At 41.7% G+C, this 17,345-nt stretch overlaps 1 protein-coding gene across 15 annotated transcripts in view; it reads right to left on the bottom strand.

Annotated features, from left to right (window-relative positions):
* dlgap1a (discs, large (Drosophila) homolog-associated protein 1a) overlaps nt 1-17,345 on the bottom strand; it is an 890,995-nt gene that overhangs the window by 48,871 nt on the left and 824,779 nt on the right. For all 15 annotated transcript variants that reach the window (XM_063062219.1, XM_063062200.1, XM_063062175.1 and 12 more), the window contains one exon: nt 4,476-4,885. In XM_063062219.1, the coding sequence (XP_062918289.1) occupies nt 4,476-4,885 (410 nt within the window). The remainder of the gene's footprint in view (nt 1-4,475; nt 4,886-17,345) is intronic.

The raw sequence follows: 17,345 nt of genomic DNA, 5'->3' as shown, positions 1-17,345 counted from the left end.
TATTCACAACACCTCAACCCTTCATTTTACTTGCAGACTTACTAACTTACCCTTCAACTTTTTCATCCAAATCAATTACTGATCCTGCAATAATTTACAGTAGAATCTTGACCAACGTTATGATAATGCTGCATAACTTCCACCTATAGTCCTATTAACCAAAGTTAAAGGTTTTATGTATGCCTCCTACTCCTCATGGACCATGGACTGTTTCACAGAGACACAGTGCAAAGCACATCTAGCTGTGTTAAGATAGAGGGAAGACAGTGGTTGCAATCTGAATATGGAGTAGTTGAAAGGGATAAGAGATGCTGTCGATTAAATGCAGTTATGGATGTGTATGAGGACAAAGCAACAACTCAGTGACACCCAGATGTGGTTGAAGATACCAATGAACAGAGTGGGAAAAAGGAAAGATGTTCCCAGTGCTTCAGAGTGGATGTGGAAGCATGATAAACTGCTGGATGTGTCTACAACTGTTCACAAAGATGGTTGTTTCGTATATGTGTTTTATTGCATATAAATTTTAATAAATGTGGATAAATGTTGTTGAGTAGATGTTCAGGAAGAGTTGGAGGTCAGGAAAGAAAAAAATAGAGAATTCTTGAAGTGTTTTTTTCTCTTAAATACTTGAGGACTATGACTTTAACCCAAGTTGGTCCCAAAGTATGCCTCAAAAAGACAACATCTACGATCAAAGATCCTCACTATCTAGGCTATGCTGTCTTCTCACAGTTAACATTAGGCAGGATGTACAGCAATTTTAATTCCCACACCACCACGTTCAAGCCACCCACTTCCCTTTAACCATTCAGTTCTTAAAACCAATCTTCACAACACTGAACGCCACTCATTATAGCAACACCATGTCACTTTGCTCAACAGTGGACTTTATTTTTATTGTTCTAATTGTGTGCTATGTGCCTGTGATGCTGCTGCAGGTTTTTCACTGTAGCTGTGCGTACATGCACTTGAGAATATGACAATAAACTTGGTTTTGACTTATGACAGAATGATTACCATGAATATAAGTATGTTCTGTGGCTAAAGCTACATGCTCTCAATGCAGGTTCAAGTTAGCCTATGCTTTCTCATTCTTCCCCTCCCTTCATTTTTTAAAAACGTAAACATGAGGAAATCTGCAGATGCTGGAATTTCAAGCAACACATATCAAAGTTGCTGGTGAATGCAGCAGGCCAGGCAGCATCTCTAGGAAGAGGTACAGTCGAGGTTTTGGGCCAAGACCCTTCGTCAGGCCTAACTGAAAGAAGACCTAGTAAGAGATTTGAAAGTGGGAGGGGGAGGGGGAGAGCCACACTCAGGTTGGAGGAACAACAACTTATATTCCGTCTGGGTAGCCTCCAACCTGATGGCATGAACATTGACTTCTCAATCTTCCGCTAATGCCCCACCTCTCCCTCGTACCCCATCCGTTATTTATTTATTTATATATACACACACACACTCTTTTTCTCTCTCTCCTTTTTCTCCCTCTGTCCCTCTGACTATACCCCTTGCCCATCCTCTGGGCTTCCCACTCTCCCTTTCTTTCTCCCTAGGCCTCCTGTCCCATGATCCTCTCATATCCCTTTTGTTAATCAACTGTCCAGCTCTTGGCTCCATCCCTCCCCCTCCTGTCTTCTCCTATCATTTTGGATCTCCCCTTCCCCCTCCCACTTTCAAACCTCTTACTAGCTCTTCCTTCAGTTAGTCCTGACGAAGGGTCTTGGCCTGAAACATCGACTGTACCTCTTCCTAGAGATGCTGCCTGGCCTGCTGTGTTCACCAGCAACTTTTATGTGTGTTCCTTCACTTTTTGTTTGGATTCAAATAATAAGTCAAATGCAATGAAAGAAACAGGGAGAAGGCAGAATAAACAGCTGGAGAATCAGGGAGCAAATGAAAAAGACTGAGGTAACAATTCATCCTCTCTGTTGTACTTAGCATGCACATCTACTAGTGATTGCAAACATTTTTATGGTTGTTTGGTATATTCAATTAAATACATATATAAATCCAAAGTCAGACCAAACTGCAAGCAATGGTAGATGAAAGCTTTCCCTGCTTATTGTTTACAACAGAATGGTGGCGACATGTCCAAAGAATACACATGGAAACCAGACTTGGCAGAAAAGTAACAGAAGGCCATTCTTTATCAGCGCTATGCTTTGGGATTGGTTGCACACAATGGAACTGAGAGTATTTTAGCCTAAGTATATAAAGAAGGTGTAGATTCCATATAGATTATTCCATCTTTTATTATGATTTCAAAATACACAAGGACCATATGCTGTCTCAGAGAGCAATTGGATTTCCCCCAATAATTCTCCCGGTAACCTATTCTCTCTATACTCCCAGCAGCTCTCCCCAGATTTCATCACTCATCTGCACTCGGGGCAACAGACAGCATTCAATTAATCTGCAAGTCTTTGAGACAGCTCCATGTTCCAACCTAGCTGGTAACAAAAAAAAACTGATCAAATTCTCTCCCAATTTGGCAGTTTGTTTTTATGGGACTACATGCAGGTAGAGGTGAGCATAGGGCATAAACCCAAATGGGTACATGGAAAGGCATGACAAGAGGGCACCAGCAATCATTTTAGCTAATGGCTTCTTCCGTAAACATTTACCATTTACTTTTAAATTTCTGCCAATCCAACCCACTGTCTATCTGTCTAAAATTCATTGCTGAAAATTGAATACCAAGAAAAATGTAAACATTCAATATTTTAGACTCATAGACTGCTAGAGAACAGAAACAGAACATTCATCTCATCACGTGAGTCTTACCGAGCTCTTTCCTGCAATGCTAATAAAATATATTTAAGCAGACCTCATAAGTGAAACAACTCAAATTTTGGAGTTTTATGTAAAATCCTCCTCCCCCATCTGAATAAATGGTTACTTCTCCCCTTATGAGTTTCTTTAAATGAACATAAACATTGCCCGAGCTCGTTTCTCCTGATGAAGGGAATTTGGAGCTGGAACTGAAGTATACATTAGAGCTCTTTTTGTATATGCAAATAAGCATGGCCTAGGAATTGTTAAATTTAATTTATTTTTGCCCTCAACAGGGCAAATGCCAGATCTCCAGTTAGAACTGTGCAGTTGTTTCATATTCATGATTTTGGTGACTTGGGAAGACCAAGTGGCATCTGAAAATATTCACAATCATGTCCAATTAAACCATCAAAGTGTTAATTTTCTTTGGTTTTCTTTTCATATCACAATTTAGAAAACAAATTTTTGTTATCGCCTGTTTTCCCAGAATGTTGTTTTCACCCATTCAACTGACCCAACCTCACCCCTTTTTGCCTTAAATTTGGTGGAAATTAGGTGGTGAGGTGGGGAAAGACCATAAGACATAAGAGCAGAATTAGGCCATTTGGCCCATCAAGTCTGCATCATTTAATCATGGCTGATCCTTTTTCTCCCCCCTCTTCAGCCCCCCTCTCTGGCCTTCTCCCTAGAACTTTTAATGCCATGTCCAATCAAAAAACTATCAGGCTCTGCCTTAAATACACCCGACAACCTGACTACCACAGCTACCTGTGGTAATAAGTTCTACAAATTCACCACCCTCTGGCTAAAGAAATTTCTCTGCATCTCTGTTTTAAATGGATGCCCCTCTATCAAGGGAAACATCCTTTCCACATCTACTCTGTCTAGGCCTTTCAACATTCGAAAGGTTTCAATGAGATTTCCTCCTAACCCTTCTAATTTCCAGCAAATCCAGGTCTAGAACCAACAAACGTTCCTCATACGATAACCCTTTCATTCCTGGAATCACCCTTGTGAACCTCCTCTGAACTCTTATTTTTTTTGGATGAGGAACCCAAAACTGTTCACAATACTGGTGAGACCTCACCAGTGCTTTATAAAGTCTCAGTATCACACCTCTGCTGTTATATTCTGGACCTCTTGAAATGAATGCTAACATTGCATTTGCTTTCCCAGCACCAACTCAACCTGCAAATTAACCTTTAGGGTATTCTGCACAAGTACTCCCAAGTCTCTTTGCATCTCAAGATTTTTAGATTTTCTCCCTGTTTAGAAAATAGTCTGCACATTTATTTCTTCTACCAAAATGCATGATCATGTATTTTCCAACATTATATTTCATTTTCTTAATCCAAGTCCTTCTATAGCCTTCCTGTTTCCTCAATACTACCTGCCCCTCCACCAATCTGTTTCATCTGCAAACTTGGCAACAAAGCCATCTATTCCATCATCTAAATCATTGATATACAGCATAAAACAAGCAGTTCAACTCCGACCCCTGCGGAACACCACTAGTCACCGGCAGACAACCAGAAAAGGATCCTTTTATTCCCACTCACTGTCAGTGAAGAAATGCATCCATGGATAAACAAGTCAATATTATAGGTAAATGTTACATTATAAGTAGTTTTATGTTTGTTTCCCATGTAGGCTGGAGTTCATTACTTTCTTGTGAATTTATTATATCGACTTACTTTCTTCAGGAAGGGCATTTTCTTGTTCTTCTTTTTCCATCTGTTGACACCAGGCATCCATGCGCTCCTTTTCTGCTTGAAGCAATTTCATAAACCATCGTCCATCCCTTTGACACACTGACCTCTGGCCTGCTTCTACTTCAGCCTCTGATGTAGAGTCGATCCAGGGTTCGGGGGGTGGCAGAAAAGAGGGATCAAAATTTGAGTCAAAGGCATTCTCTTGTGCACCGGCTTGCGAATCTGATCCAAGAAAGCTAGGTGTGGATGTGCTTGCATCTTTGGAGAGCTGCCTTAGTAATGGACTTGAAACTACTTCCTGGGGCACCAGTGAAATTTCACAACTTTCCTTATAATCCAGATCAGCCTGTACTGCAGCTGTCACACTGTTTGATCTCGTAAATCTTCGAAAACTACAAGAGAACAATAAATGTTATAATAAAACAGTAGCTAAGCATAAAAATGTACAATAGATGATAACAGTATTCTGGTCCTAAATTGACCCAATGGCTCAATACACTGGCAATATTGATCTATACAAAGTACAAAAATCCCAGATTACTAGATTCTCAAATGCCACAGAGTTAAGCGCTATTGATCTCATTGGTCATAAGCTATCTTATCTATTCATATTTATTGCTTTTATTATTATTATTGCCTTATATATCGTTCGTGGTTTTTTTTTGCTGCATCAGATCCGGAGTAACAATTATTTCCTTCTCCTTTACATATCTACAGGAAATGGCATTAAACAATCTTAAACCTGCAGTCTGGACTCCCCAGCATAGAATGGGTACCAGAAATAGCAGGATGAGGCTCAGTTGTCATATCTCACAGGGAGGAAGGGGGTGGTGTTTCGAGCACCTACTCAGGACATCAATAGGAAGGCACCCTGGTGTAGCAATCCAGACCTATATATTGTGCTTGATATGGGGTAGGGTTGGATGCGCATGGTGATCTCACCGAAATGCACAAAAGTGCTTGAGGGGTTTGACATGGTAGATGTGGTGTTGATGCTAGTGCTTTGAATAAGCACAAGAACAGGCCCTGCAGCCCATGATGTTAGTGCAGAACATTATGCCAAATTAAATCTGCCTGGATATTATTCATTCCCTGCATTTTCCTATTTTAGATGCCACTATCATAGGAACACTGATGTCAGAATAATGGAGGTCTATGTAGGAATGAAGGGTTAGATTGATCTCAGAGTAGGATAAAAGTCAGCATGACTTTGTGTGGTGAAAGGCCTGTACTGTGCTGTGCAGTTCTATGTTCTGTGCTCAAATCTGCTTCCACCACAATGTCTGGCAGCCTATTCCAGGCACCTACCAATCTCCATGTAAAACACTTACCCCACATATTTCCTTTAAACTTATCTCCCCCTCATCTCAAATGCAAGTCTTCCAGTAATTGACATTTCTATCCTGAAAAAAAATTGGACACTGATACCTACAGTATTTATGCCTCTCATCATTTTATAAACTTCTGTCAGGTCTCCCCCCAGTCTCTTGATTCTCCAGAGAAAACAACCCAAGTTTGTCCACCTCTCCGAATAGCTCATACCCTCTAATCTAGCATTCTGGTTGAATCTTTTCTGTACCCTCTCTGAAGCCTCCATGTCCTTCCTGTAGTGGGATGATGACAACTGCACACTCAACAAGCTTTTGTTCACCCAGAAGTTAGCAAATCAATATGCACAAGAGTAGTGGAAGTGCAAGATGGTGATAAACTTTTAGATGTAAAAGGAATCAAAGGACATGGGGTGCAAGGTGACCAATCAGTTATGATATTAATGAAAGGTAGAGGGACGAGGGGTTCTTCAATTTCTTATGTTCTGATGCCCATTCTATGTGAGCAGATATTTTTCCTCAGTGGAGAGTTTGAACATAGAACAGTAAAGCACAGGAACTGGCCCTGTAGCCCACAATGTTGTGCTGAACCAATTAAATTAGTAATCAAAAGGCTAACACAATTAATCCCTTTTGCCTGGACAACGTCCAGTTCCTTCCATTTTCCTCTCATTCATATGCCTATCTAAACATCTCTTAAAAGTCCTTAAGAGTTTCTGCCTGTACCACCACCCACGCAGTGTATTTCAGGCACCTATCAGTCTCTGTGTAGCAAACCTGCCCTCCAAATCTCCCTCAAAATGAACCCCCCCGCCCCAACCACCACCACCTTAAATGTATGCCCTCTGGTAGTAAGACATTTCAATCCTGGGGTAAAAGATAATGTCTGTCTATTGATGCCTCATATAATCTTATAAACTCTTTCAGGTGTGCCCTCAACCTCTGCTGCTCCAGGGAAAACTACCCAGGTTTGTCCAATCTGTCATTATAGCACATGCCCTCTAATTCAGGCAACATCCTGACAAACCTCTTCTGCATCCTTCTCCAAAGTCTCCCATGATGGGGCAATCAGAACTGTATGCAATACTCCACATGCGGCCTAACTAGAGTTTTATACAGCTGGAGCATAACTAACTTCCTGACTTTTGAGCTCAGTGCCTCAACTGATAAAGGCAAACATGTCATGTGCCTTCTTAAACACCCTATCAAACTGTGTAGCCACCTTCAGGGAGTTATAAACTTGGACTTCAAGATGCCTCTGCTCATCAACACTGTTAAGGGTCTTGCCTTCAACAGTGTATGGTCTCGTTACATTTGACCTATCAAGGTGCAACACTTCACATTTGGCTGTGTTAAACTCCATCTGCCATTTCTCCACCCATATCTGCAACTGATCTATATCCCACTGTATTCTTTGCCAGTCTTCTATGCTATCCACATCACTGCTGATCTTCATACCATCTGCAAACCTACTAACCCAGCCATCTACATTTTCATTCAGGTCATTTATATACATCGCAAAACAGCAGAGGTTCCAGTACAGATCCCTGCGGAACATCTCTAATGAGAGACCTCCAGATAGATTAGATTAGATTAGATTATGAGGACACGCAGTCCTCTTTTATTGTCATTTAGTAATGCATGCATTAAGAAATGATACAATGTTCCTCCAGAATGATATCACAGAAACACAAGACAAACCGACCAAAAAACTGGCCAAAACAGAACAGATTCACAGAGAGTGGTGAATCTGTGGAATTCTCTGCCACAGGAAACAGTTGAGGCCAGTTCATTGGCTATATTTAAGAGGGAGTTAGATATGGCCCTTGTGCCTACGGGGATCAGGGGGTATGGAGGGAAGGCTGGGGCGGGATTCTGAGTTGGATGATCAGCCATGATCATAATAAATGGCGGTGCAGGCTCGAAGGGCCGAATGGCCTACTCCTGCACCTATTTTCTATGTTTCTATGTTTCTAAGTCCCTTCGACCACCAACCTCTGTCTTCTATGGGCAAGTAAATGGCTAATTCACCATGGATATCATGCACCTTAATCTTCTTGATGAGCCTCCTATGTGAGTGATCTTATCAAATGCTTTATTAAAATCCATGTAAACAATATCCACAGCTCTACCTTCATCAATCACCCTCATCACCTCATCAAAAAACTCAATCAGGTTAGTAAGCCACGACTTGCCCTGTGCAAAACATGCTGGCTTTCCCTAATTAGGCTATGGTTTTCCAAATGCTCATAAATCCTATCCCTAAGGATTCCCTCCAGTAACTTCCCTACCACTAAGTTGAAACTCACCAATCTATAGCTTCCAGGATTATCCCTGGTTCCCTTCTTGTATAATGGAACATTAACTACTTGCCAGTCCTCTGGGACTTGGCCTGTGGATAGAGAGGACAGGAAGATATTGGTCAAGGCCCCAGAAATCTCTTGCCTCTCTCAATAACCTGGAATACATCCCATCAAACCCTGGGGAGTTAACCACCTTAATGTTCTTAAAGAGACCCAAAATTGCCTTCCTCCTTTATCTCGAAATGCCTAGCATATCAATATGCTTGGCACTGATCTCTGTATCCTCTACGTTTTTTTGGTAAATACTGATGTCAAGTATCCATTAAGGACCTCATCCACTTCCTCTGCCTCCAAGCAAATGTTTACCCCCCCCCATGTTATCCTTGAGTGATGCTACCCTCTCCCTTGCTCTTGATCTATGTATAGAATGCCTTGGGATTCTTTTTAATCCTACTTGACTTTTCATGGCACCTCCTGGCTCTCCTGATTCTCTTCTTGAGTTCTTTATAATCCTCAAGGGGCCTGTTTGATTCTAGCATCCTCAGCGATTTTCCCTTCATCTTCTTGACTCTACCACCTCTCTTAACGTCCAAGGTTGTTTTATCCTTGTCCTTCTTTCTGACTGCAACATACCCATCTTGTACTCTGTGCTGTTGGTCTTTAACACCCCCCACATCTCAGTTGTGGACTTCTCTAAAAACAACTGTTCCCAATTAGCTTTCCCTAGTTCCTCCCTAATGCTCTTGTAATTTGCCCTGCTCCAGTTTAATACTCTCACTCAAGGTCCATTCTTATAGCTATGTTAAAACTTAGAGTTGTGGTCTCCATTCCATAGCTGTTCACAGACTGAAAGGCTGGTCACTTGGATAGGCTCATTACCCAACATCAGGTCCAGTGCAGTCCCTCCTCTTGTTAGACTATCTACAGATTGATTTAAAAAAAAACTCTTCTGGATGCATCTAACAAATTCTGCCTTGCCTAAACCTCTTGCACTAAGAAGGTCCCAATATACATCAGGGAAGTTGAAGTGCCCCATGACAACAAACCTATTATTTTTACGATTCCTTAATCTGCCAGCAAATCTGTTCCTCTATTTTCAGTCAGTATGGGGGTGGGGGGCAGGAATTTGTAGTACAATCTCATCAGAATGATTGCACCCTTCTTACTTTTGAGTTCTATCCCTGTAGACTCAGTGAACGAGGCCTCCATTATGTCCCCTCTGAGTGCAGCTGTGATATTGCCCCTGATTAGTAGAGCAACTCCCCCCCCTTTAACCCCCCTCTCTATCTTTACTAAAGGTGTAAACAATAAGGTGAGAGTGAGATAACGAGTTGGATTTCTTTGTAGTTTGAACAATTGTAAAGCGAAACACGAGGAATAATCAAGAAATGTATCGATTAAGTTGTGTATATTAATGAAGAATGGGACAGAAATGAAGAATAGTAGTAGTTCTAATGTGCTCACATGCAATTTTGGAGAAAGATCACAAGACATTGGGAAGAGGAGAGCGCTAGAGTAGGGCAAGAAGAGTGAGAGTTATAATAGCTTGGTTGATAATTAGATGTTACTTATTTAAGGACCACAGTAGAGACTAGGTGAGGGATTATACAACTTTCAGAAATCTTTCAAAAGACTGAATAATTACTGGCCAGCCATGGACTTCTGTAATTGATCTGGATTTTCAACCCGTTCCTTGAAGTGGATGTAGAGTTATGAAATTTTTTTAAAATGTTAAAATATACAGTCAGTGCCCACTTTTTAGGTATATTTATACACCTGCTCATATATCTAATCAGCTAATCATGTGGCAGCAACTCAATGCATAAAGGCATGCAGGCATGGTCAAGAGGTCCATTTGTTCAGAACAAACATCAGGGTGGGGAAGAAATGTGATTGAAGTGGCTTTGACTGTGGAATGATTGGATGTGCCAGATGCGATGTTTGGAGTATCTCAGAAACTGTTTATCTCATGTACAACAGTCTCTAAAGTTTACAGAGACTGGTGTGTAAAACAAAAAAAAATCCAGTGAGCAGGAGTTCTGTGTGTGAAAATGCCTTGCTAATGGGAGAGGTCAGAGAGAATGGCCAGACTAGTTCAAGCTGTCAGTAAGGCAATAGTAATTCAAGTAACCACACGTTACAGCAGTGGTGTGCAGAAGAGCATCTCTGAACGCATATGTCGAACCTTGAAGTAGATGGGTTACAGCAGCAGAAGACCACACGGTGTTCCACTCCTGTACCAAATAAAGTGGCCACTGAGTGTACATTTTAATTCTTACCTTTTCCATTACAACATTCCACTCTGGAAAAAACTTAGGTTTGGTGAAACGATAGTGTGCCATGGGCAAAATGACATATGAAGTTCAACCAAAGACATTGTAAACCAGTTGGTGGGTGACATTTTTAAATCTTATAATTTTATATAAGATTTGAAAATAAACAGGTTATTTATCATGCTACCGTTGTAACTTGTACCTATGTCAAAATGTCACTTCTAAAATAGATTTATTCATTGCCTTTAGACTTCATTAGGACATTGAAGCGAAATGGTGCAATTTTTGTCAATAAATCGGAATTCAAATTTGTATAAGTTAAGATACAATTCAGTAGAGAATGCCAAGGTTTAATAGATATCCTATCATAAAAATGGTAAATTCAAACATGACACAATAGGCTGAGGCACCTTGCATACAAAGCAAACCACTTACACTGAAAAACACAGAGAGACAGAAATTTTCTAATAAAGCAAAAGTTATTAAAATCATTTACTTGAAACAAAGTCGAATTGTAATAAATCTGGCAATTAAATGTATTGCACTGTAGCCAGGGTTGCATGATCTTAATTGCTGCAAAATTATTTTAAAGCTAATGAATGCATTGAGTATTTATAACAATCTAAAACAATGATAACTTAGAGTGTGATTTCAGAAATAGAATGATGAGAACAGAAAGGAATATGAAAGATCAAAACTCTGATACACGTCTACATATTCGTCCTATCCAATTTTTGGCCATTTCAGATGCAGATAAGAATGGAAATTTATTATAAGATATCTGCTTATTACCAGGCAAATAAAACACCCAGAAGAATTTCATCTTTGTGCAGCACAATTAAAACTATATTTGTTTTGTTTATCAACTCTCTGTTGTCCCATACTCAGCACACAGATGGTGGAATTGTCACATAAAGGCATTTAGTGGGACTGAAGAATGAGCAATAGTTGTAATATGGAGAGAGCAATTTGCAAAAAGACAAAGAAAAATATATACTGACTGCATCACAAATTTCTCATCTTTCAACTATTTTCTTTTAAATTTAAGTCATGAGAATAAAATTTACATCCCATAAAATTACATCAAATTACATTTTATATGTTATAAATACATTATGAGTAACGGCAATTATGGCTGTTTCATTTGCTACAAATGTCCAAGATCTCCTTTAATCAACGTTCATTAAGAAAATATGTACCAATTAATTATTTGTCATGTATTACAATATACGTACAATAAAGATCTTAATTCTGTTTATGTAAATTAATGCGAACATTTACTAAATAAATGCTGTGAGAATACAGGGACTCGCAAAAGTTATGAATGACTGATATTGAAATCTGATTGCAATGCAAAATCTCCTATAAATTTTTAAAGCATTTTTCAAGATAGTAATAATTATACATGCTCGACATAGGTTAAGAATGCTGGATTTATGGACAACCATAACTATGAATGAATGTTGGTGAGACTAATCAGGATGGATGGGGATGGATTTGCTGGCTACATCCAGGTGGGAACAGAGCATGTCTGTGTGCCTTCTCTTCTTTCACTCACCAAGCTGTAGCGGGCTGAGTCGAGCTGTAACAGGGGTTGAATCCAGCTGAGCAGACTCACTCCCAGAGTCAGAGGCCTGCAAGCATCCCTCGTCTTGTGCCTGCTCACTCACCTGCCACAACGGTTTCTGTGATCCTCTCCCACACACTGTTTTTGTTCAGTTCTCACTTATGGAAAAAGTTGGGTTACAACTAGTTCTCAAGTCCCCTGTTATAACCTGGGGACTTCCTGAAATAAAATATGTAATTATGGGTAGTATGAGGGTGGTTGTTCAATAAAGTGAATGAATTATAGGAAGGGCATGTAAAGCAATTCATCTGTATATAGAAAGCTGATGTTTCTGACTTGGCTTATGGATATTTTTCAGGAACCCTTACATAGCCTGACAACTGTTTGTTGCAGACAGGCACTTGCTACTATACATTGCTCCAGCACATTTGCAGAATGGACTCCACTTTGAATGACACTACAAGAACTCCTGTGATTCCTCAGTGTGAATCACAGCTCATCAATTCGATCTAGCCCCTCCTTAGATATTTATCCCCGATCATGGATGGCACAACGAACATGCATGTGTGTTCAATTGTGCCCAAGGCATTGGGTATTGGTGGGCACTTCACTGTGAGTCCAGATCATCCAGTGAGGTCTACTAGAGTTTCTCATCACTCTTCCTATACGAACTGATGTTCTGTTCTGTACTTCTCCCCCCATAGCTTCAGAAGCAGCAGTCGTGATTGTGATGAAACAATCTAACTGGTGAGAACAGAAGGCAATAAATGATCAATAAAATCCTGTGACTTGATTCATTCATTAAGTGATGGAAGATTTCTTTGCAGTATGTAAGAAGGTTGACCATAATGTTTCAATTGGCATTTACTTGCATGGAAATTGATGTGTCATACATTTACAGCAACTGTGTGTCAATGTTCCTATTTCAGCAACCAACGAGGGTGAAAAACTATTACAATTTTACATAGACAAAAAGATGTCACCTCGACAAACAAGAGAAAACCTGAAGATAGAGGAAATCTGAGCAACACACTCAAAATGCTGGAGGAACTCCAGGCAGCATTTAGGAAAAGAGCATAGTCGATATTTTGGGCCGAAACCCTTCAGTGTCACGTAGAACTGAGTCCTGAGGTGCTGGGCAGTGCGATGGTGGGAATAGGAGGCATGGCTTGTAAAACTGTTACCATGTTGCTTATTCATAGTAAGTACATAATAACTTATTGGGTGTAGGGGAGATCAGAAATTTATGGGTTTCCAGAGAGAGTGGGGTGGAATCCAAAGCCTTGAATGGGGTTTACAGACACAACTGAGTCAGAGGGAGAAGTAGTCATGTCGTATTGGAGTATTAAGGCAGCAATTTGGTGGATGGGAAATGGTTTGAGGAAGGTATTGGCATGATGGGGTGGGGTAGTTGTTAGTAAAAGGTAAAAGGTGAGCTTGTGACTTAACTGGGTGCCAATCTGGCAATGTACAACAAGAACCCTGTCCTAGAAGTACTTAATGGTTGTTGCAAACTTCCTCCACAATCCTTCAAATTGGCTGCTGCACAGGAATGACATAACTTGCAAGTCAGGGACCCATTAAGTGGGAAGCGCTCTGGGAGACAGTTCAGCTGAGTGTCCAGAATGAAAGCAGGTGACCCAGAGAATGTCAGTTCTGCCTTTCACTTGCTGCTGAGCACATTTCAATTGTTTCTGCAGAAATAAACTGCACCTTCTACATAATCTAATTTCCATACGGCAGTAAGACATAGGAACAGAATTAGGCCATTCAGTCCATCGAGTCTGCTCCACCATTTCATCATGGCTGATCCTGGATCCTATTCAACTACATACACCTGCCTCTCACCATATCCCTTGATGCCACAATCAATCAGGAACCTATCAACCTTCTCTTTGAATATTCCCACAGACTTGGCCACTCCAGTCTGTGGCAGAGCATTCTGCAGATTCACCATTCTTTACCTAAAAATATTCCTCCTTACTTCTGTTCTAAAAGGTTGCCCCTCAGTTTTGAGGCTGTGCCCTTTAGTTCTGGATTCCCCCACCAGAAGAAACACTGGTTTTGAGGCATGTTCATTCTTAATCAGCTTTAACCTGTGAGAACTGAACAACAAAAACTTGCCTGACTGGAAATGTTTCATTTTAAACAACTGTTGTTAATAAACAACAGTGTGCCTTAGCACTAGAAGGTCAAAGTATCCATAATCCTTCCCTCTGCAGCTGCGCACATTGCAAGCCGTTAGGTTACCTGGCAGGAGTGCTTAGCAATCAGCAGGGCTGAGCTCCCAGGACAGTTATCAAGGAGGACAATCTCATGGGAGAACTCAAATATTGACATTAAAGAAGGAAGACAATGAGTCTCTTTGTGATAGACTGGCTACCTTATGAGAGCTTAACCGCTGTCGTAGGGCTGGATCTCTGACATTTATTGAGAAACTAATCTAACACCCCTTTCCAGCAATTATACTGTGATTACAAATCAGGATGGCTGCAGTGACAAATGCACTGGGAAGAGAACAGGGGACTTAAAGCACCGTCTGGGTGCTGGTGAAGGACCCCAACAAGGGAATTCCATTCCCCTTATTCAGGGACCTCTTCATCAAGATGGTCCTGCTGGAATGCTGCAAGTTTGAGACAAAGGGCATCTACTGTTACCAGGACTTCCCAGGTAAAGGGTTGCATGACATCACCTTCAAGTACCCAGTGAGATGGCACATGTTACAGGACTTTCAGAAGAGGAACGAGGCTCTGCTATCACTGTTGAGGGAGCAGCCACTCTTCACCCACCTCACCTGGAAGGAATGTGAGATAACAGAGCATGTGTTCAACCCACGTGCATCTGCTGTGAATATCCTGACCTTCCTGACTCAGGGAGCAGGAAGCTGTGTGGAGGGACATCGACCTGTTTGGGAACTGGATCAACAGAAACTAAAGATGGATGCAAATGGAACGTCATCCACCCTCCCTCAGTGTTGGCTATCGGAGGGAATCGAGTTTGCAGCCAAGACTATGTCCAAATTGCAAAAGACCTGGACATGTGTCCCAGTACAGTGTGGTCATCTGCATTATGGGAAGAAAGGACAATGCAATGTACAGATGCCAGCAACCTCTCCTCACTGGAGGATGAAGTAAACATAGAAAACTGATGACATGGACAGCGAAACTGAAGAACAGAGGGGACGAGGAGGGAGCCTACAGACAAATAAGAGTGATGAAGGAAGACAGGAGCATCCCACACATGCCAGCTCCAGGAGACCGGGAGCAGCACAGGGTCTGACATGAGGGGTACAGAACAATCAGAACAGAAACAGAGACCAATCTGTCTCTAGTGATGCCGCCACCAGCATCGCTCAATGACCCCACATCCTAGGGGAGACCATTCGCAGTACCTGAGCCTAAAACAGTGAGGCATTTCACTAAGGCTGTGGGCATGTGGGCTCAGGCTGATTGTCAAAGGACTGTATTTGTGAACCCTGAACTCCAGTAACTATGGAAATAAAACTGGCATCTCTAAAAATGTCTAGTATTAATGTCTTGCAATACCTGACCTAGGGAAAGGCAGATTATCCCTTGGTCAGGTATTCCAAGGCATTAATACTGGACATTTTAGTATTTTTTTGAAACAGGTGTATGGGCTGCCACACCTTCACATTTATTGGAGATGGTTGTGATGGTGGTTGCAGGGACTTTGTCTATGTAGTGGTAGTGGAAACATTAGTAGAGGATGCAGCCTGGGGATTCTGCTGGGGGACGGCAACTTCTAGATCAATGAATTCAAAGTAGTGGTGAGTGGAGGTGTGCAGCGGCTCCTAGAGGCTGAGGTAAAATACCGTAACACTTCACTCCAGCTAATTGATACGTGCACCTCAAATGTTCTGAGTGAAACGCTAGTTGTCCTCCAGCAGCTCCCACTGAAGCTGGCAATGTCCCTCCCAATAGTTCTGGCTGGAGACTTCAACCACATCCTTGATGTAATGGACAACCTGGCAGTGCTGACAGGAGATTGGGCAGCAGCTCAAGACTCCTGATGGAAATAGTTGGAGATGCTTTCAGCACCAGTGTAGGCGGAACCCAACTGCAACGCACTTGGCCTAGAACAGTCAGTTCCGTACAGTCCCGGATAGACTTCCTCTTCATATGGCCAGATCCACTGATGTCATGCCAGTGTTCTTCACTGATCATTCCCACCTTTGAGCCTCCTGTAATCTTTTGGAGGACCAGAAGGCAGGGGACTGTCAAGCTGCTGACTGGAGGATATTGAGGAACTAAAAGGTTGGTTGGAAAATTCCCGATTCACTGGTGAGAAGCAACCAAAGAGAACATTAAGAGGTTTCTTATTCTCAAAAGTTGTAGAAAGCAAGTCACAGTCAGAGAGAATTGCACCCACTCCAGACAGACCTGCATTAACTTGTTCTGCCATCTAGAGGCCAGGGCATGGGGGTAACTGAGAGGGGAACTCTGAGAGGTGAAGAGCTAGCAAACTGTGCTCACTGCTTCTGAATCCTCCAAGGTCATCTTCAAATTCAGGATCCATTTTGTGGGAAAGGATGAGATATGCTGATGTTTGTTCTTCCAAAAGTATCACAAGTTGACATCTTAAGGAAGAGGTCGGTTCAGTAACATCCTCACAGACAGATGTACTGAGGTTCTCCAGATCCTCTTATGTCAATCTATATTACAGCAAGAGCACAGCCTGCTTTCCTCTAACACAGAAATCCTGGATAATAGTAAGCAGGAGAATCTAGATCAGCCACTGTACCTGGAGGAGCTGACGAGCTCATCCACTCACTCAGCAAGAATAGAACCCCCTGAAGTGACAGTCTACTGGCAGAGTTGTATGCCACCCTATGGAACGGGATGGCAAAATGCCAGTCTCCATGAGGAAGGGCATCGTCACTCACATTAACAAACAGAAGAGGGAGAGGGACTACAGCTGAAATTGGAGACCTATTTCACTGCCGAATATGAATTATTCCACCTATTACCTGCCAATTTGTCCCCCTTTTTACTCTGGTTTCTGCCATCTTCCTTTCCAGTTCTGATGAAAGGTCTTGGCCTGAAATGATGACTGTTCCTTTCCATCCATAGATGCTGCCTGACTACCTGTCATTTGTGGAAGAATTCTTATGAATGAACACCTTTGACCACTACTTCTTCAGGTATGATCAGTATGTATTGTCCTGCAGACACTGCGGGATAGAGACTGTGGGTTTGTTCCCTGAGCAAATGGTCCAAACCATCTGAGAATGTCTCATCACTAGATCTGGCCAAAAGGCACCAAGGCCTTGCTTGCCTGGTGATGAGAGGTGCCCTTCAATTTAGTGCCTTCCTCTGAAGATCGTTTATCACCCCCAATATATGCTGTCCTCAGGACAGTGG

Source organism: Mobula hypostoma, chromosome 1, assembly GCF_963921235.1.
Source record: "Mobula hypostoma chromosome 1, sMobHyp1.1, whole genome shotgun sequence".
In the NCBI taxonomy this organism is placed as follows: Eukaryota; Metazoa; Chordata; class Chondrichthyes; order Myliobatiformes; family Myliobatidae; genus Mobula; species Mobula hypostoma.
This window is presented reverse-complemented; position numbering and strand designations above follow the sequence as displayed.